This window comes from Carcharodon carcharias, chromosome 7 (genome assembly GCF_017639515.1).
Source record: "Carcharodon carcharias isolate sCarCar2 chromosome 7, sCarCar2.pri, whole genome shotgun sequence".
Lineage (NCBI taxonomy): Eukaryota > Metazoa > Chordata > Chondrichthyes > Lamniformes > Lamnidae > Carcharodon > Carcharodon carcharias.
In genome coordinates this window covers 186,663,195-186,686,066 of record NC_054473.1, presented here as the reverse complement: position 1 = coordinate 186,686,066, position 22,872 = coordinate 186,663,195, and the positions used below count along the sequence as shown (strand labels likewise).

At 45.3% G+C, this 22,872-nt stretch overlaps 1 protein-coding gene across 4 annotated transcripts in view; it reads right to left on the bottom strand.

Moving 5' to 3' along the window:
• ca7 (carbonic anhydrase VII) overlaps positions 1-22,872 on the bottom strand; it is a 42,053-nt gene that overhangs the window by 551 nt on the left and 18,630 nt on the right. For 3 of the 4 annotated variants that reach the window (XM_041191803.1, XM_041191806.1, XM_041191805.1), the window contains 2 exons: positions 20,319-20,381; positions 14,969-15,124 (listed from right to left, as the gene is read on the bottom strand). In XM_041191803.1, coding sequence (XP_041047737.1) covers positions 14,969-15,124; positions 20,319-20,381 — 219 coding nt within the window. The remainder of the gene's footprint in view (positions 1-14,968; positions 15,125-20,318; positions 20,382-22,872) is intronic. The other variant, XM_041191804.1, reaches the window with a different exon arrangement.

Here is a 22,872-nt window from a genome sequence, read left to right as displayed (position 1 = left end):
TTGAAGCCCCACCCGCACATAACCCAGACCAACAACCTCAGTGCAGCACTGTTGGAGATACCATCACTCGCATCAGACATTAAACTTACCAATTCTCACAAAACATCCCTTGCATGACTCTCTGGAGTGGGATTTGAAATATGAGCTTTTGATTCACATGAACGTGCTACCCACCGAGCCATGGTTGACAAGACCAATTAAAGTAATCCTTTAATTAGCCAGGCATAACCTCCAAAATGAGGGGCTTTGGGAGGCAGGAGGAGGTTAAATACAAATTTGCTGATCAATATTCTAAAAGAAGCCCAGGTGTTTAGTGTTATTTCCACTTCTCCATGTCTGACATTTGGACAACTTAATCCAAGGCTGAAGTTTACAAGCACTGCTCTGGCCAAATGCCAGGGTCAAGTTGAAGTGGAACTAATTTATATGCCTGATTTACAACACTGAGCAGCAGGAAGGAATGCACATCTCAGACACACAGGCATAGACATCCCACATACACCGCAGGCTGCACACACACACACCCACACGTTCTTCTGTATCACAACCCCATTTATCCACCTTCACTCCATATTCCCCAATATACCCTCACCAACAAAAACTTATCAATCTCAGTTACTTCCACTGACACTGTACCAGGTTTTTAATTTCTGAATTTAAATTCTCAAACTGCCCTGGTGAGTTTTAAACTGACAGTTTTTGGATTATTAGTCCATTTACTCATCACTTATGCCGTTCACTGTGGATTCAAGTGATGACTCATTTTGGCCCACTCTCCACTTCTAACACTCCCACACTCGTGCATGGAGGTGTGAAAAATCAGACTGATGGACTAACTTGTGTATGTTTCATCATCTATATGCTAAACTTGCTGCAAGGGTAAACCCAGGGACTGTCTGAATTAACCTCTTCATCACAACTGAACATCCTTCAATCCATCACCGGCTTTCAGAAATCACAGTGCAGCTCGTTAAAGATCCAAGCTTCTGGCAGAACCTGGCCCTGTAATTCCTGCTTTCCTGCAGTAACAATTTACAAGGAGGTAGGGTTAACAACCAGTGCTCCCGCTATGGTGGTTGGGCTGAGGATGCACAGTCATCCAGAACACACCGCACAGGCCACCCACAAGCTGCCGATTTAAGATACCATGCATGTGCAGAGTGCAAAACAAGTTAACCATGTCAGGGGAGACGGTGGCTTTGTGGTAACCTCACTGGACTAGTAATCCAGAGGGCCGGGCTCTAGGCACATGGGTTCAAATCCCACTACAGCAGCTGATGGAATTCAAATTCAGTTAATAAAATCTGGAATATAAAACTACTCTGACAACTATCATAATAGATAAAAACAAAAAAACTGCGGATGCTGGAAATAAGTTGAAATATTTCAACTCTTTCTTGGACTCGAACTCAAGTTCTGTCGAAGGGTCATGAGGACTCGAAACGTCAACTCTTTTCTTCTCCGCCGATGCTGCCAGACCTGCTGAGTTTTTCCAGGTAATTCTGTTTTTGTTTTGGATTTCCAGCATCTGCAGTTTTTTTGTTTTTATCTCTGGGACATAAAAATAAGTGTTTGCGTTTACATTTCCCTTTAACAATTTGTGTATTAGTTAAAAAACTTGGAGCTGGGATGATTTTTGACTGTCAATCAGTAATGATGAATCAGTTCCCAGCTTGGGAAAGCTAGTCTTTGGGATGACTCACATATCAGGAAGTCAATGATGTGACTGTAGGCAGGACAGTTGGAGATGGGAGGTCATGTGATGAAACCCTCATCAACCACACAACCAGAGCTGCAACCCTAGGAATAGGTCACAGGGGACAATACAAAGTCGTAAAACTCTGGGATTGTCTAAGAAAAGGCAGTCCCCGACATTCACCTCATTCATAACATTTTGTCCCCTCTCCTCTTCATGAAAACCTGGGCTCTTGCGAGCATTTGAGCTGCCTTTCTGAGGGCAGTGATCTTCATCGGGCTATCTGACTTGGTAATATTTAGTCAGTGCTACCACCCTTTGTGTTCACAGCACAGGCCATGGGGTCCAATTCCACACACTCATCATCATTTTCACCCAAGCCCATCAACATACCTTCTGTTCCTTGCTCCTTTGTGTATTTATATAGTTTTCCCTTAAATATACCTCCACCATTCCTTTTAGTAGCAATCTCAACATTCTGACCACACTCTTGGTAAAGAAGTTTCTCCTGAATTCCCTATTGGATTTTTTTAGTGACCATCTTATATTTATGGCCCTTGGTTCTGGTCTCACCTGCAAATGTTCTCGGCATCTGACCTATCAAACATTTTTAATCTTGAAGACCTCTATCAGGTCACCCCTCAATCTTCCCTTCTTTTAAGAAAAGAGTTCCAAGTCTGTTCAATCTTTCCCAAAAGGTGTAACACCTCACTTCCGGTATCATTCCAGTAAATTATTTTTGTAATAAAAACAGAAAGCTTTGGAAACACTCAGCAGGTCAGGTAGCATCTGTGGAGAGAAAGAATTAATGTTTTGTGTCAATGACCTTTCAATGACCATGCTTTTGTATTAGAATTCACTTCTGTACCTGCCCCTGTGCCTCTACATCCTTTTTAAAAAAATATTATGGAGGTCAGATGAATTCGCTGTACTCCAAGTGCAGTCTAACCAAGATTTAATACAACTTCTCTGCTTTAACCAGGGAAGGATTAGAAGTTTCTTTGATTGCGGTGGCCATAGGTCATGTTCTCTATATCCTCTCCCTCAGGAATCACCTGTGGGAGTTTCTGGACACCGGGGTAAGTGTCCACGGCTTGAGGACCTGCGGCTTGAGGACCTTTAACTGGAGGCTGAGCTGCAGACACTGTGATGCATCAGGGAGGGGGAAAGTTACCTGGACACCTTATACCAGGACACAATCACACCCCTTAGGATAGGGTCTTCTGATTTATCATTGACAGGATTGTGAGTGAGGCAGGCAAAGGGATTGAGAAAGTAGAAGAGGAAGAGCCTCAGCCTTTCAGATTCAAGGTTTTCACAGTTCGTACAGATGAAAGTGGGGGCTGCAGGGAGGATGACCATGGCATTATGGTACAGGAAGTCATTCAAGCGAGGGAGTCAATAGGAATGTAGTGGAGGTAGTGGAGTGTAGTGGGGCAGTATAGTCAGGGGGATAGACATTGTTCTCTGCAGCCAAGAGCAGGAGTCAAGACGGCTATATTGCCTGCCTGGTGCCAGGGTTCAGGACATCTGCTCTGGGCTGGGGAGGAATTACAGTGGGAAGGAGGAGGATTCAGTTGTCCTGGTCCACGCTGGTACCAACAACATAGACTGGACTAGGAAAGAGATTCTGCTTAGGGATTATGAGCATCTAGGGGCTAAATTAAAAAGCAGAACCTCAAAAGTAATAATGTCTGGATTATTACCTTAGCTGCGAGCAAATTAGCATAGGGTAAATCAGATTAAAGAGTTAAATGCATGGATCAAAGATTGGTGTGGAAGAAATGGATTTTGATTCATGGGGCACTGACATTAGTACTGGGGAAAGTGGGAGCTGTACCATTGGGATGGCCTTCACCTAAAGCAGCTGGGACCAGTGCTCTGGTGAGTCATATAACTAGGGTGGTAGAAAGGGCTTTAAACTAAATAGTGTGGGGAAGGGATCATGCAACAGCAGATGTGGTACATCAAAGGGAAACAAGAAGGTAATAGAACAGGGTAGCAACTTGGGTAATGATAACCAGAGCATGGCAGGAAGGGATAAAGAGAGAACAAACAAAGATCAGAGACTGTAAAAATGGCAAAAAGGCAGAGTTAAAGGCTCTCTATGTAAATGTGCACAACATTTGTAACAAAATGGAAGACTTGTTAGCACAGACAGAAATAAATAAGTATGACCAGATAACCATCACAGAGATATGGTTACAGAGTGAGAAAGGCTGGGATCTAAATATTGAAGGATATTTGACATTTTGAACAGATAGGAAGCTAGGAAAAGGTTGTGGGGTAGCTCTGTTATCTAAACATGTCACTAGTATAGTATTGGCCTTGGCTTGAAAGAGCAAGATATAGAATCAGTTTGGGTAGAAAAAAGAAATAGGAATGGTAAGAGGTCACTTGTAGGGGTAGCTTATAGGCCCCGTAGCAGTAGTTACACTGTAGGACAGGGTATACAGTAAGAAATAACTAGGCCGTGTAAGAAAGGTATTGTAATAATCATGGGTGACTTTAATCTACATGTAGATTAGGTGAATCAGATCAGCAAAGGTAGCCTGGAAAATGAGTTCATAAAAAATACAATTTCTTAGAGCAGTGCATTCCAGAGCCAACCAAGGAACAGGCTATTCTGGACCTGGTAATGAGCAATGAAACAGGATTAATCAATGACCTCATGGTAAAGGAACCTTTAGGTGACAACAATCATAACATGATAGAATGTCATGTTCAGTTTGAAGGGGAGAAGTGTGGGTCTAACACTAGTGTTTTAAGCCAGAGTAAAATGAATTATAATGATATGAAGGTAGAGTTGGCTAAAGTAAACTGGGAAACTAGGTTAAAAGGAATGACAGTAGAGATGCAGTAGCAGACTTTTAAGGAGATATTTAATAACTCACAACAAAGACTCTGAGAAGGATGCATCATTCATAGCTGAATAAGAAACTTAAAGATAGCATCGAATTGAAAGGAACACTGTAAAAATCTGCAAGGATTAGTGGTAGGTCAGAAGATTGCTCAGATTTTAAGAACCAGCAAAGAATGACTAAAAATCCAATAAAGAGGAAAGATAGAGTATAAGAGCAAGCTAGTAAGTAAATTAAGTATTAAAATAGGAAAAGAGGAACTAAAGTTCGTGTTGGTCCTTTGGAGAGAGTGTGGAGAATTAATAATGGAAAACAAGTAAATGGCAGAGGCATTGACCAGGTATTTTGTGCCTATCTTCACTGTAGAAGACTTAGAGAACTTCTCAAAGGTACTTGAAAATCAAGAGATGGACAGGAGGGAGGAACTTAAATAATCACAATCACTAGTGAAAAGGCAGTGGGAAAACTATTCGACCAAAAGGCTGACAAGTCCCCAGGACCTGATGGGTTGCATCATAGGGTCATAAAAGAAGTGGCTGTAGAGATGGTAGATGCATTAGGTATAATCTTCCAACATCCCTGTAGATTAGAAAATAGCTAACGTAACACCTTTATTCAAGAAGGGAGGGAGACAGAAAGCAGGAAACGACAGGTCAGTTAGCCTAACATCTGTCATGGGGAAATTTCTAGAATCCATTATTAAGGAGGTTATAGCAGGATACTTAGAAAATCATAATGGTATCAGGCAGAGTCAGCATGACTTTGTGAAAGGGAAATCGTGTTTAATCAATTTATTTGAAGTTTTTTTTGAGGAAGTAGCAAGTGAGGTGGATGAAGGGGAACTTTTAGTTGTGGTGTACTTGGATTTCCAGTAGGCATTTGATAGGGTACCACGTCAAAGGGTACTACACAAGATAAGAATACATGATGCAAGGAGTAACATGTTAGCATGGATAAAGGGTTGGTTAGCTAACAGGAAGCAGAGAGCAGGGAATAAATGAGTTATTATCAGGTTGACAAGCTGAAACTAGTAGAATGCCAGAGATTAGTGTTGGAGCCTCAACTGTTTACCATCTACATCAATGAAGGGGCTGAATGTATGATAACTAAATTTGCTGATGACACCAAGACAGGTAGGAAAGTAACTTGTCAAGTGGAAGTAGAAAGTCTGCAAAGGGATATAGACAGGTTAAGTGAATGGGCAAAAGATTGGAAGACGAAGTATAATGTGGGAAAATGTGAACTTGTCCACTTTGGCAGGAAGAATAGAAAAGCAGTGTATTATTTCAATGGAGAGATTGCAAAACTTGGTGGTACAGACGGATCTGGGTGTCCCGGTACATGATTCATAAAAAGTTAGTATGCAGGTACAGCAAGTGATTAGACAGGCAAATGGAAAGTTGGTGTTTATTGCAAGGGGAATGGAATATAAAAGTAGGGAAGTTTTACTACAGCTGCACAGGGTCTTGGTATGACCCCATCTGGAGCAATGTGTATCGTTTTGTTCTCTTTATTTGAAAAAAAGATATAATTGTATTGGAAGCAGTTCGGAGAAGTTTCATTCAGTTATTCCTTGGTTGAGGGGATTATTTTATGAAGAAAGATTAAACAGGTTGGGCCTATGCCCATTGGAGTTTGGAAGAATGGAAGGGACTTTATTGAAACACAAGATCCTGAGGGGACTTGATAGGGTGGAGATCGGGAGGATGTTTCCACTTATGGGAGAGGCTAAAACCACAGTTTAATAATAAGAGGTCTCTCTTTTAAGGCGGAAATGAGGAGAAATTTTTTCTCTCAGAGGGTGGTTAGGTATGTAGTGGAGACTGGGTTATTTAATTTATTCAAGGATGAGTTAGGCAGATTTTTGATTGACAAGGGAGTGAAGGATTATAGGGCTGGGGTAGACAGGAAGGTAAAGCTGAGAGCACAACCAGATCAGCCATGATCTTATTGAATGGCGGAGCAGGGTCAAAGGGCTGAATGGCCTACTCCTGCTCCTAAGTCCTATGTTCCTATGTTCCTCTGTGATAGTAGTGAGAGACTTATCACCCACTGAGGAAGAATTTCTTTACTCAGAGGGTGGTAAATCTTTGGAATTCTCTACCCCAGAGGGCTGGAAGCTCAGTGCTGGAGTATGTTCATGACAGAAAACTATAGATTTCGACATAGTAAAGACATCAAGGAATATGTGGATAGTGCAGAAAATAGCATCAAGGCCGAAGATCAACCATGATCTAATTGAACGGTGGAGCAGGCTCGAGGGGCTGAATGGTCTACTCCTGCTCCCATTTCCTATGTTCCTATGAGCCAGTGGTTGGGAATTCTTTAAACTTGCCACGAGATTCAAAGAAGCAATTAGAATAAACACCCAGCAGAGGTCTGGAAACACCAGTTATAGCCCACATTAACAAACTGTCCTTAGGATGTTTATTCTTTGGGGATTATGACCAATGGGCTTTCAGAATGGCTTATTTTGTGATCGAGCATTAATTCAGAATATTTTCTTTGAAAATATAACATAAGTGTGAGCCCCTTTAAAACAATGGAGAGAAACTGTTTCCAGTTGTGGGTGAATCCAGGACAAAGGTCAGTTAGGGCCCGCCCCCCCCCCCACCCTCTCCACCATCCCTCCTAGATGGGGCTCCCAGACAGGAACACCCCCTCCCTGCCCCCAGACAGGGTCCTCTCTCCCCTCCCCAGACACGACCAGCACCAGCCTCGCCCCCAATCCAAACAGCTCCCGGACAGGGCTTTCCCAAAACCCAGGGGCCCTGATTTCTCCAGTGGGCTTTGGATCCCCAGTGTTGGGATCACTTGCTGGTCCTGAAATGCACCTTCAGGGACCCCGTGGTCCAATTAGGGATGGCGGGCAGGCTGCACAAAGGGCAGTGCCAATCGCAGGGCCCGAGGCTGTGGGAGGGCAGCAGCCCCACCAGGAGAGGTAGGCGCTGCTGATGCAGGTGGGAGACCTCAGGACGGAGAGACACTTTGAAGAATTGTAAAATTGCTGAAATCAAGTGTGGCCACAGCCACCAAGACGTCATTGTGGAGGGGGAGCCTGTGCCCGTGGCTGTGACCCTCGGATCCCCACGCCTCCGAGAGGGAGGTTTGAAAGGACACGCTGATGGACTCCTGGCCAGCCATCAGGAGGCTGCCTCTTATAAGAGCTGGTGGGCCCTGCACACAATGGGGTTGAAGTTTTGTGGGGGGAAGGGGAGGCTAGGGGGTTGTGGGGGTTGTGGGCGGGGGGGGGTGCGGTATGTGGGGCAGGGGCACTGTTCCAATGAGAGTAAGATTCTGTCAGAAAATGTCCTCTAATTCTTTCATAATTGGCCGCCCGCCTTACTGGCGATGGCTGCTGACTTGCTCCTCAGGCTACCACTAGGCAGATACCCGGAGGCTGGAATGTGCTGGGAGCTGCCCTGTCTCACCACCCCATCCCCCCCCCACTTACTTATCTGCCCCTCTACCAACCCCGCCCCCCCCAACCCCCCCGCACTCTCCCACAGGGCCTGGAAAATTAAGCCCACCGACACGGAAAGATTCCCATTTCGAGAGCACCTTTCACTATCCCAAAACATCCCAAAGCATATTACAGCCAATGAAGTATTATCTGAAGCACAGTCACTGTTGTAATGAGGAAGCTGATGGATACAACAGGGAGTTTGATATTTTCATGGGAAAGAAGGGAGGACAGAGATTGAGAATGAAAGGACAGATTTAAAGTAATTGGCAAAAGAAGCAACGGCGACATGAGGATAAACATCTTCACGCAGTGAGTGGTTAGGATCAGGAACGCGCTGCCCGAGTGTGTAGTGGAGGCAGGGTCAATTGAGACATTCAGGAAGGAATTGGATTATAATTTGAAAAGGAAGAATGTGCAGGGTTACAGGGAGTAGGTGGGGGAATGACACTAAGTGATTTGCTCCTTTGGAGACCCAGCACTGAGATGATGGGCTGAATAGCTTCCTTCTGTGCTCTAACCATCCTATGATTCTGAGAGATACGTGGTGGGGGGAGCAGGGTGGGAGGAGGTAATTAGAGTGGGTGTACGAACACAAGCAATAAACCAATCGGGCCAAGGCCTATTCCTATGCGTAAATTCTATTTTGTGCTGAGAGAATGACAAAAACAATAGAATGGCAATCAGACCACCCGCAGATTAACAAGGAGGGAGGAGAAATGAAAAGACAAATCAGAGCAGCGTGAAAGAATGGTGCCAGACTGCATGCGTATAGGAGGCTTAAAAGCTGTGAGTCACAGAATGGCACAGAACAAGGGCAGACGCAATGGGCTGGGCTTTCTAACAACAGCTGTTCTGGTCTGCAGCCTAGAGCAAGGTGAAAAGGAAACAGATCATCTCCCACACACTGAAGCAATACCTGCCGCTGTATCACCGCTACATAAAAGAGTTTAACTCTTTGAGCTTTAGTCGGCAGCAACGTTTCCAGCTCAGTGTCTGCACTCAGTGCCTTAATTCAGTGTGTCAGTGTTCTACAGAGAGTGGAGTGGAGTGAACCTGGGGGTGAACAGCGCCAGCGGAGCTTCTCAGTAAAAGCCTAAGGGTCAAGGCCTGGATTGAGCCAGTCGGAGTAGTAGCTAACCCCAGCAGCTAACCCCAGCAGGAACCCCAGCAGCTAACCCCAGCAGGAACCCCAGCAGCTAACCCCAGCAGGAACCCCAGCAGCTAACCCCAGCAGCTAACACCAGCAGGGACCCCAGCAGCTAACCCCAGCAGCTAATCCCAGCAGCTAATCCCAGCAGGAACTCCAGCAGCTAACCCCAGCAGGAACCCCAGCAGGAACCCCAGCAGAAACCCCAGCAGCTAACCCCAGCAGAAACCCCAGCAGCTAACCCCAGCAGGAACCCCAGCAGCTAACCCCAGCAGGAACCCCAGCAGCTGACCCCAGCAGCGGACCCCAGCAGCTAACCCCAGCAGCTAATCCCAGCAGCTAATCCCAGCAGCTAACCCCAGCAGCTAACCCCAGCAGGAACCCCAGCAGCTAACCCCAGCAGGAACCCCAGCAGCTAACCCCAGCAAGAACCCCAGCAAGAACCCCAGCAGCGGACCCCAGCAGCTAACCCCAGCAGGAACCCCAGCAGCTAACCCCAGCAGGAACCCCAGCAGCTAACCCCAGCAGGAACCCCAGCAGGAACCCCAGCAGCTAACCCCAGCAGGAACCCCAGCAGCTAACCCCAGCAAGAACCCCAGAAGCTAACCCCAGCAGCTAACCCCAGCAGGAACCCCAGCAGCTAACCCCAGCAGGAACCCCAGCAGCTAACCCCAGCAGCTAATCCCAGCAGGAACCCCAGCAGCGGACCCCAGCAGCTAATCCCAGCAGCTAACACCAGCAGCTAACACCAGCAGGAACCCCAGCAGGAACCCCAGCAGCGGACCCCAGCAGCTAACCCCAGCAGCTAACCCCAGCAGGAACCCCAGCAGGAACCCCAGCAGGAACCCCAGCAGCTAACCCCAGCAGGAACCCCAGCAGGAACCCCAGCAGGAACCCCAGCAGCTAACCCCAGCAGCTAATCCCAGCAGGAACCCCAGCAGGAACCCCAGCAGCTAACCCCAGCAGGAACCCCGCCACAATTCAAAATGGCTGACGAAAGTGACATCAGTGCAAAGCGGAGAGCTGATTGGTAGGCAGTGGGTAAGTTGTTTTTCTCCACTTTAGAGCTACATTAAGGAAAGGTCAGAGTTCTAGCTTTTTTTTTAGAATGAAAGAAGCTTAAATAATTTTCTACTTGACTTAAATTTAGGTTAAGGGTATTTTAACTAAAGGTATGGCAGGTGAGCTCAGTCCCGTGTGTTGTACGGCCTGCAGTATGTGGGAAGTCTTGGATGCTCCTGGCAGCCTGGATGACCACATCTGCAGGAAGTGCCACCAGTTTGACCCCTTAAGCGCTGGGTTTGAGAGCTTGAGTGTCAGCTGGAGACACAGCGGCGCATCCGCAAGGCTGAGGGTTACGTGGATAGCACATTTTTAGACGTGGTCACTCCGCAGCTTAAGGAAGTGCAGTCAGAGAGGGAATGGATGACCACCAGTCAGAAGAAGGGAGGCAGCTAGGTAGTCAGGAAAGCCCCAGAGCGCATCTCACTCAAGAACAATATTTATGTGTTGGAAAACGGTGAGAGTGATGGTTCCTCTGGGGAGAGCAGCCAGAGCCCATCTGCACAAGGGGGGAGGAGAAAGAGAGGAAGAGAAATAGCGGTAGAAGACTCAACAGCGAGGGGTACGGACAGGCGTTTCTCCAGCCGCAGACGTGACTCCAGGATGGTGTGTTGCCCCCCTGGGGCCAGGGTCAAGGATGTCACTGAACAGCTGCAGAGCATCCTGAAGGAGGAGGGTGAACAGTCAGAGATCGTGGCTCACATTGGTACCAATGACATAGGTAGAAAGAGGGATGAGGCCCTGAAATAAAAATTTAGGGAGCTAGGTAGCAGATTGAAAAGCAGGAACTCAAAGGTTGTAATCTCTGGATTACTTCCAGTGCCACGCGCTAGTGAGCATAGGAACAGGCAGATAGAGCAGATTAATGCATGGCTGAAGAGTTGGTGCAGGAGGGAGGGCTTTAGATTCCTGGATCACTGGGTCCGTTTCTGGGGAAGGTGGGACCTGGACAAGTCTGACGGGTTGCACCTGAACTGGAACTGAACTGAAGGGGTGTTGCTAGTGCTGTTGTTGGGAGTTTGGCAGGGGGATGGGATATTGAGTGGAGGTATAGTAGGGGGTGAGATACAGACAAGTATAGAACAAAAAACCATTCAGTCTGGAAGGCAGAGTGCATGTAGCCAAGTTAAGGCACAAGAGAGCAAAGCAAGGCAAGATGCCATTTATTTTAATGCAAGGAGTTTTGTGAGTAAGACATATGAGTCGAGGGCATTGATTAACAATTGGGGATATGATATCATTGTAATCACGGAGACATGGTTGAGGAAGGGGCAGGACTGGCAGCTCCTGGGTATACCCAGCTGACTGGGTATAGAATTTTCAGGCGAGATGGCCGGGGGGGGTGGGGGTGGGGGGGGGGGGGGGGGGGGGGGGGGGGGTGTGGGCGGGCGCTTGTAAAAGAGGAGGCTGTGTCGCAATATTGGTCAAGCAGTCAATTACTGCAGTAAGGAGGGATGATATCTTAGAAGATTCCTCAAATGAGGCCATATGGATAGAACTTAAACCAGAAAAGGGGCAATAACATCGCTGGGTGTGTACTCCAGACCCCCAAACAGTCAGGGAGAGATAGAAGGGCAGATATGTTGGCAAATGTCAGAGAAGTTAAAATAATAGGGTAATAACAGTAGGGGATTTCAACTTCCCCAATATTAACTGGGATAGGCAAAGTGCGAAAGGCTTAGAAGGGGCAGAATTCTTAAAGTGCATCCAGGAGAGCTTTCTGAGCCAGCACTTAGAAAGCTCTACAAGAGAAGGGGTGGTACTGGACCTAGGTTTAGGGAAAAAAGCCAGACAAGTGGTAGAAGTGTCAGTGGGGGAACATTTCAGTGATAGTGACCATAATGCTAAGATTTAAAGTAGTTATGGAAAAGGACAAAGATGGGCCATAATTAAAGGTTCTGAATTGGGGAAGGGCGATTTTAATATGATAAGACAGGATCTGGCCAAAGTGGACTGGATGTCGAGGAATGTACAGGATTGGATAAGGAAAAATAGGGAAGCTTATGGTAGATACTGAGGGCTCAAAACAGTGGAAGCCCTAGGAGTATAGAAAGTGCAGGGGGAACTTAAAAAGAAATTAGGAGAGCGAAGAGGGGGCATGAACAAAATACTGGTGGGTAAAATAAAGGAAAATCCAAAGGCATTTGAAAAGTACATTAGGGGCAAGAGGATAACCAGGGAAAGAGTAGGGCCCATTAGGGACCAACGTGGCAATCTGTGTGAGGAGCCGGAAGACGTAGGTGAGATTTAAATAATTATTTTGCATCTGTATTCACTATACAGAAGGATGAAGCAGAAGTCAGGGAGGGGGACTGTGACATAATTGAACAAATTAGCATTGAGAGGAAGGAGGTATTAGAGGTTTTAGAGGGCTTAAAAGTGAATTAACTCCCAGGCCCAGATGAGATGTATCCCAGGCTGCTGTGGGAGGTAAGGAAGGAGATAGCAGGGGCCCTGACAGTAATTTTCAAATGCTCTCTGGCCACAGGAGAGGTGCCAGAGGACTGACTGGAGGACAGTGAATGTGGTACCATTATTCAAGAAGGGTGGTAGGGATAAACCAGGGGACTATAGGCCAGTGAGTCTAACTGGTAGTGGCAGGGGAATTTTTGGAATGAATTCTGAGTGACAGAATTAATCTCCACTTGGAGAGGTAAGGATTAATCAAGGATAGTCGGCATGCCTTTGTCGGGGGAGATCATGTCTAAAAAATTTGACTAAATTTTGAGATGACTAGGTGTGTGGATGAGGGTAGTGCAGTTTATGTGGTCTACATGGACTTCAGTAAGGCTTTTGACAAGTACCACATGGGAAACTGGTCAAGAAGGTAAGAACCCATGGGATCCAGGGCAATTTGGTAAATTTGATCCAGAATTGGCTTAGTGGCAGGAGGTAAAGGGTGATAGTCAAAGGTTGTTTTTGTGACTGGAAGTCTGTGTCCAATGGTGCACCACAGGGTTTGGTGCTGGGTCCCTTGCTGTTTGTAGTGTACGTTAATGACCTAGATATGAAAGTAGCAGGTATGATCAGTAAGTTCAGAGATAACACGAAAATTGGTGGAGTGGTAAACAGCAAGGAGGAAAGCCTTAGGCAATAGAATGATATAGATGGGCTGGTCAGATTGGCAGAACAGTGGGAAAATGCTAGAGTCTATTATTAAGGAAGAAAAAGCAGGTAAATTATAAAAGCTTGATGCAATCAAACAGAGTCAACATGGTTTTGCGAAAGGGAAATAATGCTTGACAAATTTGCTAGAGTTCTTTGAGAATATAACAAGCAGAATTGATAAAGGGGAATGGGTAGATGCAGTGTATTTGGATTTACAGAAGGCACTCGATAAGGTGCCACATAAAAGTTATTGCACAAGATAGGAGCTCATGGTATTGGGGGTAATGTATTAGCATGCACTGAGGATTGGTTAACACAGAAGACTGAGTGGAGATTAATGGGTCTTTTTCAGGTTGGAAAGACGTAACTAGTGGATCAGTCCTAGGGCCTCAATTATTTACTATCTATATTAATAACTTGGAGGAGGGGGCAGAGTGTAATTTATCCAAAAATAGGTGCGAGGGCATGTTGTGATGTGGGCTTTAGGAAACTGCAAGGGGATATAGAATAGTTGAGTGAGTGGGTGAAAACTTGGCAGATGGAATTTGATTAGGAAAGTGTGAGGTCATGCACTTTGGTAGGAAGAATCAAAAGACAGACTATTATTTAAATGAAGTGACATTCCAAAAAAAGTGCAGCATAGAGGGACCTGGGTGTTCTTGTGCATGAAACACAAAAAGTTAGCATGCAGGTGCAGCAAGTAATTAAGAAGGCAAATTGAATTTTGGCCTGTATTGCTAGGGGGTTGGAGTTTAAAAATAGGGAAGAGGAAGTAGATAAATTTTTGAAATATTGGGAAGTTGAGGGCTATGAGGAGCTGGCACGAAAGAGGAGTTAAAGCCTGGGGCAGATCAGCCATGGTCTTGTTGAATGGCAGGGCAGGCTTGAGGGGCCGAATGGCCTGCTCCTGCTCCTAGACCTTATGTTCTTATTATATTTTTAATTGCAAGCACAATTTTGACTGAAAAAGCCAGAAACCTGCTATTGCTTGGAGTAAACTATTTTGAATTCATCACCAGAAACCTCCATTTCTCTTCACTGAGCCAAAAGAGAATTCCCCGGTTTGCAACACTTCCAACGACCATCTTGAGGGATTAAGGTAATAGTTATTTCTCAGATTCTCTTTTTGGTGCATGGTATCTTTTTTTTTGGAATTACCTTTTCCCTTGTGTGTGTCTTGAATGAATGAGGGTGTTGTTGTGTTTACTATTTTGGGTATTGAGAAAAATAAATGTTTATTCTTTGTTTTAATTTAAACTTATGAGAAATTAGGGCTTATGCCTGCTCTTAAAAGTCACAGCACTCAAGGGCTTAAAATACTACTTCTTGAAAACACATCTTGTTGCAGGCAATTGAGAGGTAGAAAGAGCAGGAACCATCCTACCATCTCTCCCCTATCTGTAACAAGGGACCTATGATAATGGTTTCAGGCTTCCCAATATTTATTTTGAGGAATTTCTACTCAACTGGTACTGGGTGTTGGACAATGACAAGTCAGAGAGAGCGTAGGGCTGGAGAGAGCTGGTGGTAAGGTCAAGCTGGGTGCCTACATTTGGAACCTTTCCTACCCGGAGTCTCCAGGACAATTCTGGAGAGTTGGCAACCCCTAGTTACATGAAGTCACTCACCTGCTTCTCAGACACTCTGATGGGCTCCCTGAAGACAATCCACGTCACGCTCTCATAGAGTGGAGGGGTGGTCAGAGAGCCTGGGTACGTCCAGTAATCCCTGCATTTTGGCAGGAGACATTGTGGGTCAAAGTCCTTAAACTGGGCCTTTGTTTCCTGACAAGAGATTAATACAGTTTCCACATCAAAAATGGCCAGCTCAGGTAGGAGAGAGGTCCAGCCTCGTTAACTCAGCTCAGTATTTATCAGATTAACAATAACTGTACATAAGAAATAGGAGCAGGAGGCGGCTGTTTATCCCGAGTCTGCTCAATCAATCATTCAGTAAAACCATGGCTGCTCTTCTACCTCAATTCCACTTTCCCGCCCTATCCCCATGTCCCCTGATTTCCTAATGTCCAAAAATCTACCAATCCTAGTCATAAATGCACTCATCGAATGAACATCCACAACTCTCTGGGGTTGAAGATTCCAAAGATTCATAATTCTCTGAGTGAAGAAATTTCTCCTCATTTCAATCCTAAATGGTCAATTCCTTAGCCCGACACTGTGCCCCCATGTTCTAGATTCCCCAGCCAGGGGAAACAATCTCTCAGCGTCTACCCCATGAAACGCCTCCAGAACCTTGTATGTTTCAATGACATCACCCCGCCTTCTTCTAAATTTCAGACAATATAGACCCAAGTTGCTCACTCTCCTCATAGGGCAAGCCTCTCATCCCAGAATCAGTTTGGTGAAACTTTGTTGTACCCCCTGTAATAGGAATGGGAGACCAAAGCTGTGTTAATGTCACTGCAATTACATTGTTAAGGTTAAGAGAAATAGTTGATGTGTATTAATTGTCTTTGAGCACATATAAATAGGGGATAATTCATTTAATTAACCAAGTTTCCTCTGGAAGTCTTTTTGTTACAGTACCTTTTTAAGGGTCTGACACCCCTGTTAATGGTTTTTTGTTTGGTTAAGAGAAAATAGCATATAAACCTGGGACACTGGGTTGTGTGGGAGAAGAACTATGAGATTGAACAAGTGAATAAACTCTCTCAATAAAGAAAAGCTCTGTCTTGGTTTTGGCTTCACCAGTTGGATTGGATCCTATTAACAAGCTGTGCACTGTACTCCAGGTGTGGTCTCATCAAAGCCCTATATAATGGTAGCAAGAGTTCCTTATACTAGTACTCCAAACACCTTGCAGTAAAGGCTTACCTAACATTTGCCTTCCTAATGGTTTGCTGTACTTGCATCAAAATTTGAAAAACAATTGTCAGCTTCTATCATGCTCCTTTTTAGTTCAGCTCTTGCTCAAGTCCTCTTACTAATGAATTAGAAGTCATGGATTTGAAAACTATAATTCAGAACAACATTTCAACACAGTGTAGCTAGGAGGAGGTGCTGTACTTGTGATCAATATGACACTTTGAATAGCAGCAAGGGTTTCTTACTTAAACAGATTAACTGGTCATTTTATCTCAATACTTGTAGAACTTTCTTGTCTATTTCACCTGCAATAATGATCACAGTCTTTTTTTTTCAAACATTTATTTGCAGAATGTGGGTGTCACTGGCAAGGCAACTGAGAGCATTGCTGAGCCAAAGGCTCCTTCAGTGCTGCAGGATTCTACATTTCTGCCATTTATTAGCCGTTCCATAGTTGCCTTGAGAAGGAGAGAGTGAATCCTTCTTCTTGAACCTGTGTTAATAGTTTGTTACAGCTGTCTCGCTCAGCCACTTCAGAGGGTAGTTAATCATGTTAGTGTGGGATTGGAGCCACATCTAAGCCCAGACTAGGTTAGCATCACAGGTTTCTTTCCCTAAAGAGCATTTATAAACCTGTTGAGGGCTTTACAACAATTACCATGGTCAATTTTACTGAAACCATCATTTTCACAAACCTGTCACAAGAATATGGGAACTGGAGGTGGTCATTCAGCCTTTGAACCTGTTCCATCATTCAATGAGATCACTGCTGACCAGTGATCTAACTCAGTATATCCACCCCCACCTCCCCCCCCGACTTTGTCCCATATCTCTTAACACCTTGAGAGAACAAAAACCTATCAATTGCAGATTTAGAATTAACAGTTGGTCTATAATCAACTATAATCTATAATCAATTTGGAAGAGAGTTTGAAATTTGTACCAATCTGTTTATAGAAGTGTTTCCTAATCTTAGTCCCAAAAGTTCTAGGGATACTTGGAGTCCAAGTATCATTCTGCTGATTGCACCCTGCACTCTCCTCCTCTGGGTTCACGTAACATGAAACCTAATGGATGAACTGACCAACTCATCACAGGTTTGCTTCCCCAAATACTCCACTGGTGTATTTGAAGGTGTGGGGGTGGTGAGATCACGCAAAATAAAACAGTTGGGCTAACCCACTGCCTTCCTGCCCACACCTGACCTGTTCCCCATGGTGGGATGGGTAAGGCATCAGGCAGCCTGCCCACCCTTAGGCCTATTGATGCCCTTAAGTTGCCAATTAACCGGTAAAGCTTAAAGGGTAAAGGCAGGAAGGAAGAGGTGGGGGATACCTCCTTTGGGTTAAGTGTTAATCAATCAGTTAACAGGCCATCAGCGAGCCTTCCCCCAGGGTCCAGGACCCCAGAGTGGAGGTCCTGCCTGCCAAGAGTTGCCGCAGCCAATCAGAGGCTGGCAGCTCTTCAGCACTCACCAGTGCCACTGAGGAGGTGCTAGCTGCTGCCGGTACTACATCTATGGAGCTCTCAGATTGAGGAGGGACCTAGGCAGAGGTCCCTAGGCAGGAAGAGAGGTTGTGGGGAGGGTTTTGCGGGGACAGTGGGTGGCAGCAAGGACTGCGGGTGGTTCTCAATGGCTGCCCTTTCTCAATGTTCCTTAAAACTTACCAAAGTTGCTAAAGCTTTAGTCACTTGTACCGATCTCTCCTGCCTTGGATCTTTACCAATTTTTGTATGAATACAAAAACTCTGTTGTTGTCTGGCGCATTGACCTCTACCTCGTGGAGGCTGAGCGTCAACTCGCAGACACTTACTCCTACCTCCCCCTGGACCATGACCCCACCACTGAACATCAAGCCATTGTTTCCAGGACTGTTACTGACCTCATCTCCTCTGGGGATCTCCCTCCCACAGCTTCCAACCTGATAGTCTCCCAACTTCGGACGGCCCGCTTCTACCTCCTACCGAAGATCCACAAACAAAACTGTCCCGGTAGACCGATCGTGTCAGCCTGTTCCTGCCCCACGGAACTCGTTTCTTCCGATCTTGACTCCATTCTCTCTCCCCTTGTCCAGTCCCTTCCCACCTATATCCGTGATTCCTCTGACACCCTATATCATATCAACAATTTCCAGTTCCCTGGCCCCAACCGCCTCCTCTTCACCATGGACGTCCAATCTCTCTACACCTCCATCCCCCACCGGGATGGTCTGAGGGCCCTTAGCTTCCTCCTCGAACAGAGGCCCAAACAATCCCCATCCACCACTACTCTCCTCCATCTGGCTGAACTTGTTCTCACACTGAACAATTTCTCCTTAAACTCCTCTCACTTCCTCCAAATAAAAGGTGTGGCTATGGGCACCCACATGGGTCCCAGCTATGCCTGTCTCTTTATGGGGTACGTGGAACATTCCTTGTTCCAGTCCTACTCCAGCCCCCTCCCACAACTCTTTCTCTGGTACATCAATGATTACTTCGGTGCTGCTTCATGCTCTCGTCTGGACCTGGAAAAATTTATTAATTTTGCTTCCAATTTCCACCCCTCCATCATTTTCACATGGTCCATCTCTGATACTTCCCTTCCCTTCCTTGACCTCTCTGTCTCAATTTCTGGTGATAGACTGTCCACCAATATCCATTACAAACCCACCGATTCCCACAGCTACCTCGACTACAGCTCCTCACACCCGCTTCCTGTAAGGATTCCATCCCATTCTCTCAGTTCCTTTGCCTCCGTTGCATCTGTTCTGATGATGCCACTTTCCAAAACAGTTCCTCTGACATGTCCTCCTTCTTCCTTAACCGAGGTTTTCCACCCACAGTCGTTGACAGGGCCCTCAACTGTGTCCGGCCCATCTCCCACGCATCCGCCCTCACACTTTCTTCTCCCTCCCAGAAAAATGATAGGGTCCCCCTTGTCCTCACTTATCACCCCACCAGCCTCCGCATTCAAAGGATCATCCTCCACCATTTCTGCCAACTCCAGCATGATGCCACCACCAAACATATCTTCCCTTCACCCCCCTTATCAGCATTCCACAGGCATCGTTCCCTCCGGGACACCCTGGTCCACTCCTCCATCACCTCAACGCAAACTGTCATCTTCCGACTAGGCACTTTATAGTCTTCCGGACTGAATATTGAGTTCAACAATTTTAGATCATGAACTCTCTCCTCCATCCTCACCCCCTTTCCGTTTCTTCTCCCTCCTTTTTGTTTTTTCCAATAATTTATATAGATTTTTCTTTTCCCACCTATTTCCATTATTTTTAAGTGTATTTCCATCCATTGTTTTATCTCTACCTTTTAGCCTATTTCGATCCCTTCCCTTCACCCCACCCCCACTAGGGCTATCTGTACCTCGCTCGTCCTGCTTTCTACCCTTAATTAGCACATTCCTTTAGATAATATCACCACCTTCAACACCTCTTTGCCCTTTTGTCTGTGGCATCTTTTGGTTATCTCCACTTATCACTGGCCCTCTATCCAGCTCTACTTGTCCCACCCCCACCCCTTAAACCAGCTTATATTTCACCTCTTTTCTATTTTTCCTTAGTTCTGTTGAAGAGTCGTACAGATTTGAGACGTTAACCGTGCTCCTCTCCGCAGATGCTGCCAGACCTGCTGAGTTTTTCCAGGTATTTTTGTTTCTGTTTTGTATGAATACATCCTTGTACAGCACATTGGGGCATTTTACTGCATTAAGGACGCTATGTAAATGCAAGTTGTTGTTGTTGTTGGGAAACTAAACTATCCCAAAGGTATGGATTCAACACAAATGTGTTACAGCTGGAGCTCTAAAACAACCCGTTATTTGATGCATATGATAAACATGCATTAAATCTGTTAAGCCTCTTGTCAAAACCCAACTAGTTCACGAATGTCCTTTCGGGGGAGTAAACCTGTGATGAGTTGGTCAGTTCATCCGCTAGGTTTCATTTTACGTGGCTGACTCAATGAAGTGGTCTAACAACCCGCTGCTGTGAAATTAATTGCTACCAAGAGAGTCCCCAGCACCTTTTCATGGCGATTAGAGTCAGGCAATAGACAAAATGGTCAAAGAGCATCAGTAAATCATTGCAAAACAAACTGAAAGCTGTACTGCCTCTATCTGGGGCAGATGGACTGGTTCTTTATGGACTCCCAATCTTACCTTGAATTTAACCATGTACAAGGCATCTGTTAATCTGTGCAGGTTGACATGTTTATCTCCAGTCTTAAAGAGAGAGGAGAAATTTCAAAATATGACTATGTTAGACTGGTTAAGAGTATCTCTGATAGAATTACATGTAATTTACAGCACAAAATCAGGCCATTCGGCCCAACTGGTCCATGCAGGTTTATGCTCAAAGTGAATGTACTCCCACCCCCTCTTCAACACACGCATATCCTTCTATTCCTTTCTCCCTCAGGTGTTTATCCAACTGCCCCTTAAATGCCTCTGTGCTATTTGTTTCAACCATTCCCTATGAAGCAAGTTCCACATTCTCACCACGCTCTGGGTAAAGAAGTTTCTCCTGAATTCCTTATTGGATTTATTAATTAGTGACTCTTATATTTATGGCCCCTAGTTTTGGTCTTCTTTACAAAGGTCAGCATCTTCTCTATATCTACCCTAACAACCTAACAAACCTCTGCGGAATTTTAAAGACCTCTTTCAGGTCATCTCTTAGCCCCAGCTTGTTAAATAAAAACAGAAAATGCTGGAAAACCCAACAGGTCTGGCAGCATCTGTGGAGAGAGAAACAGAGTTAACGTTTTGAGTGTGTATGATTCTTCTTTAGGACGGTTAAATCTTTCCCAATAATTATAGCCAGGTAGATGCCAGTGTTGTAGCTGTACTGGAACAGCTTGGCTAGGGGCATGGCAAGTTCTGGAACACAAGTCTTCAGTACTATTGCCGGAATATTGTCAGGGCCCATCGCCTATCCAGTTCCTTCAGCCGTTTCTTGATATTACATGGAGTAAATTGAACTGGCTGAAGACTGGCATCTGTGATGCTAGGGACCTCCAGATGAGGCACTTCTAGCTGAAAATTGTAGCAGATACTTCAGCCTTATCTTTTGCACGGACATGCTGGGCTCCTCCATCGTTGAGGATGGGGACATTTGTGAAACTTCCTCCTCCAGTGAGTTGTTTAATTGTCCACCACCATTCGCGACTGGATGTGGCAGGACTGCAGAGCTTAGATCTGATCCATTGGTTGTGGGTTCCTGGTTGCTTTCACCATGGCAACACTTTGGCCTACCAGAGTCGTTTTGCCAACAATTCAGCACTCTTCTCGTATAATATAAATTGTTGTGAAAGTTGGCATTCTTGCATTTGTCCTAATGAGTGCAAAGCCAAAATACTTTGGCAGCTTATCTCTTTTCAACAGTATAAATCACAGTTCTGCTATCATGCTCACAAATCATTTTTTGCATCTTCCAGCATCTCTATATCCTTTTAATTTCATATAAATCTACTAGTTGAGCTACTAGAGAATGATTAAATAAACTTGTGACCTAGAAACACTGATATACTGTAGAACAATAAGGTATTGCTCCCAAGCACGAAATCGAGGATGATGCTCCCGGTGCCAGTACTGAAAGAGTACTTCACTGGAGGTGCCAAGTTTCAGATAAGATGTTAAATCAAGTCTCCCTTTGTCAATGTCTTATTAGTTACATTATTGAGATGTAATTCAATGGCAATTACATTGTTAAACAGGTAATGAGTATTTGTACACCTATAAACGGGGTTTGTACACCTATAAACGGGGATAGCTGAGACCATGGAGTTGTTGGCTGTGAGCTAAGTCAATAAACTCTTTCCAGCAAAGAAAGCAGCTGTGCCTTAGTTTTAACTTCACCAACCGGTGTGGATCCAATTAACATCTGTAACTCCCTCATGTGAATGTAAAAGATTCCATGGCATTATTTCAAAGAGCAGGGGAGTTCTCCCCAGAATCCTGGCCAATAGTTATCCCTCGACCAACATCCGGATGAAATGTATCCCCGGCTGTTGAGTGAGGCAAGAGAGGAGATAGCAGGGGTGCTGGCAATAATTTTCAATACACCTCTGGCTACAGGAGAGGTGCCAGAGGACTGGAGGACAGCCAATGTGGTACCGTTATTCAAGAAGGGAGGAAGGGATAAATCGGAGAACTACAGGCCAGTCAGTCTAACCTCAGTGGTAGGGAAACTATTGGAAGCAATTCTGAGGGACAGAATTAATCTACACTTGGAGAGGCAGAGATTAATCAAGGACAGTCAGCATGGTTATGTTAAGGGGAGGTCATGTCTGACCAATTTGATTGAATTTTTCAAAGAGGTAACCAGGTGTGAAGGTGAGCGCAATGCATTTGATGGAGTCTACTTGGATTTCAGCAAGGCTTTTGATAAGGTCCCGCTTGGTATACTGATAACGAAAGTAAGAGCCCATGGGATCCAAGGCAATTTGGCAAATTGGATCCAGAATTGGCTGAGTGGCAGGAAGCAGAGGATGGTGGTCAAGGGGTGTTTTTGTGACTGGATGTCTGTGTCCAGTGGGGTTCCACAGGGATCGGTGTTGGGTTCCTTGCTGTTTGTGGTATATATAAACGATTTAGACTTGAATGTAGGTGGGTTGATCAGTAAGTTTGCAGATGACATGAAAATTGGTAGGGTGGTAAATAGCCTTAGATTACAGGAGGATATAGATGGGCTGGTCAGATGGGCTGATCAATG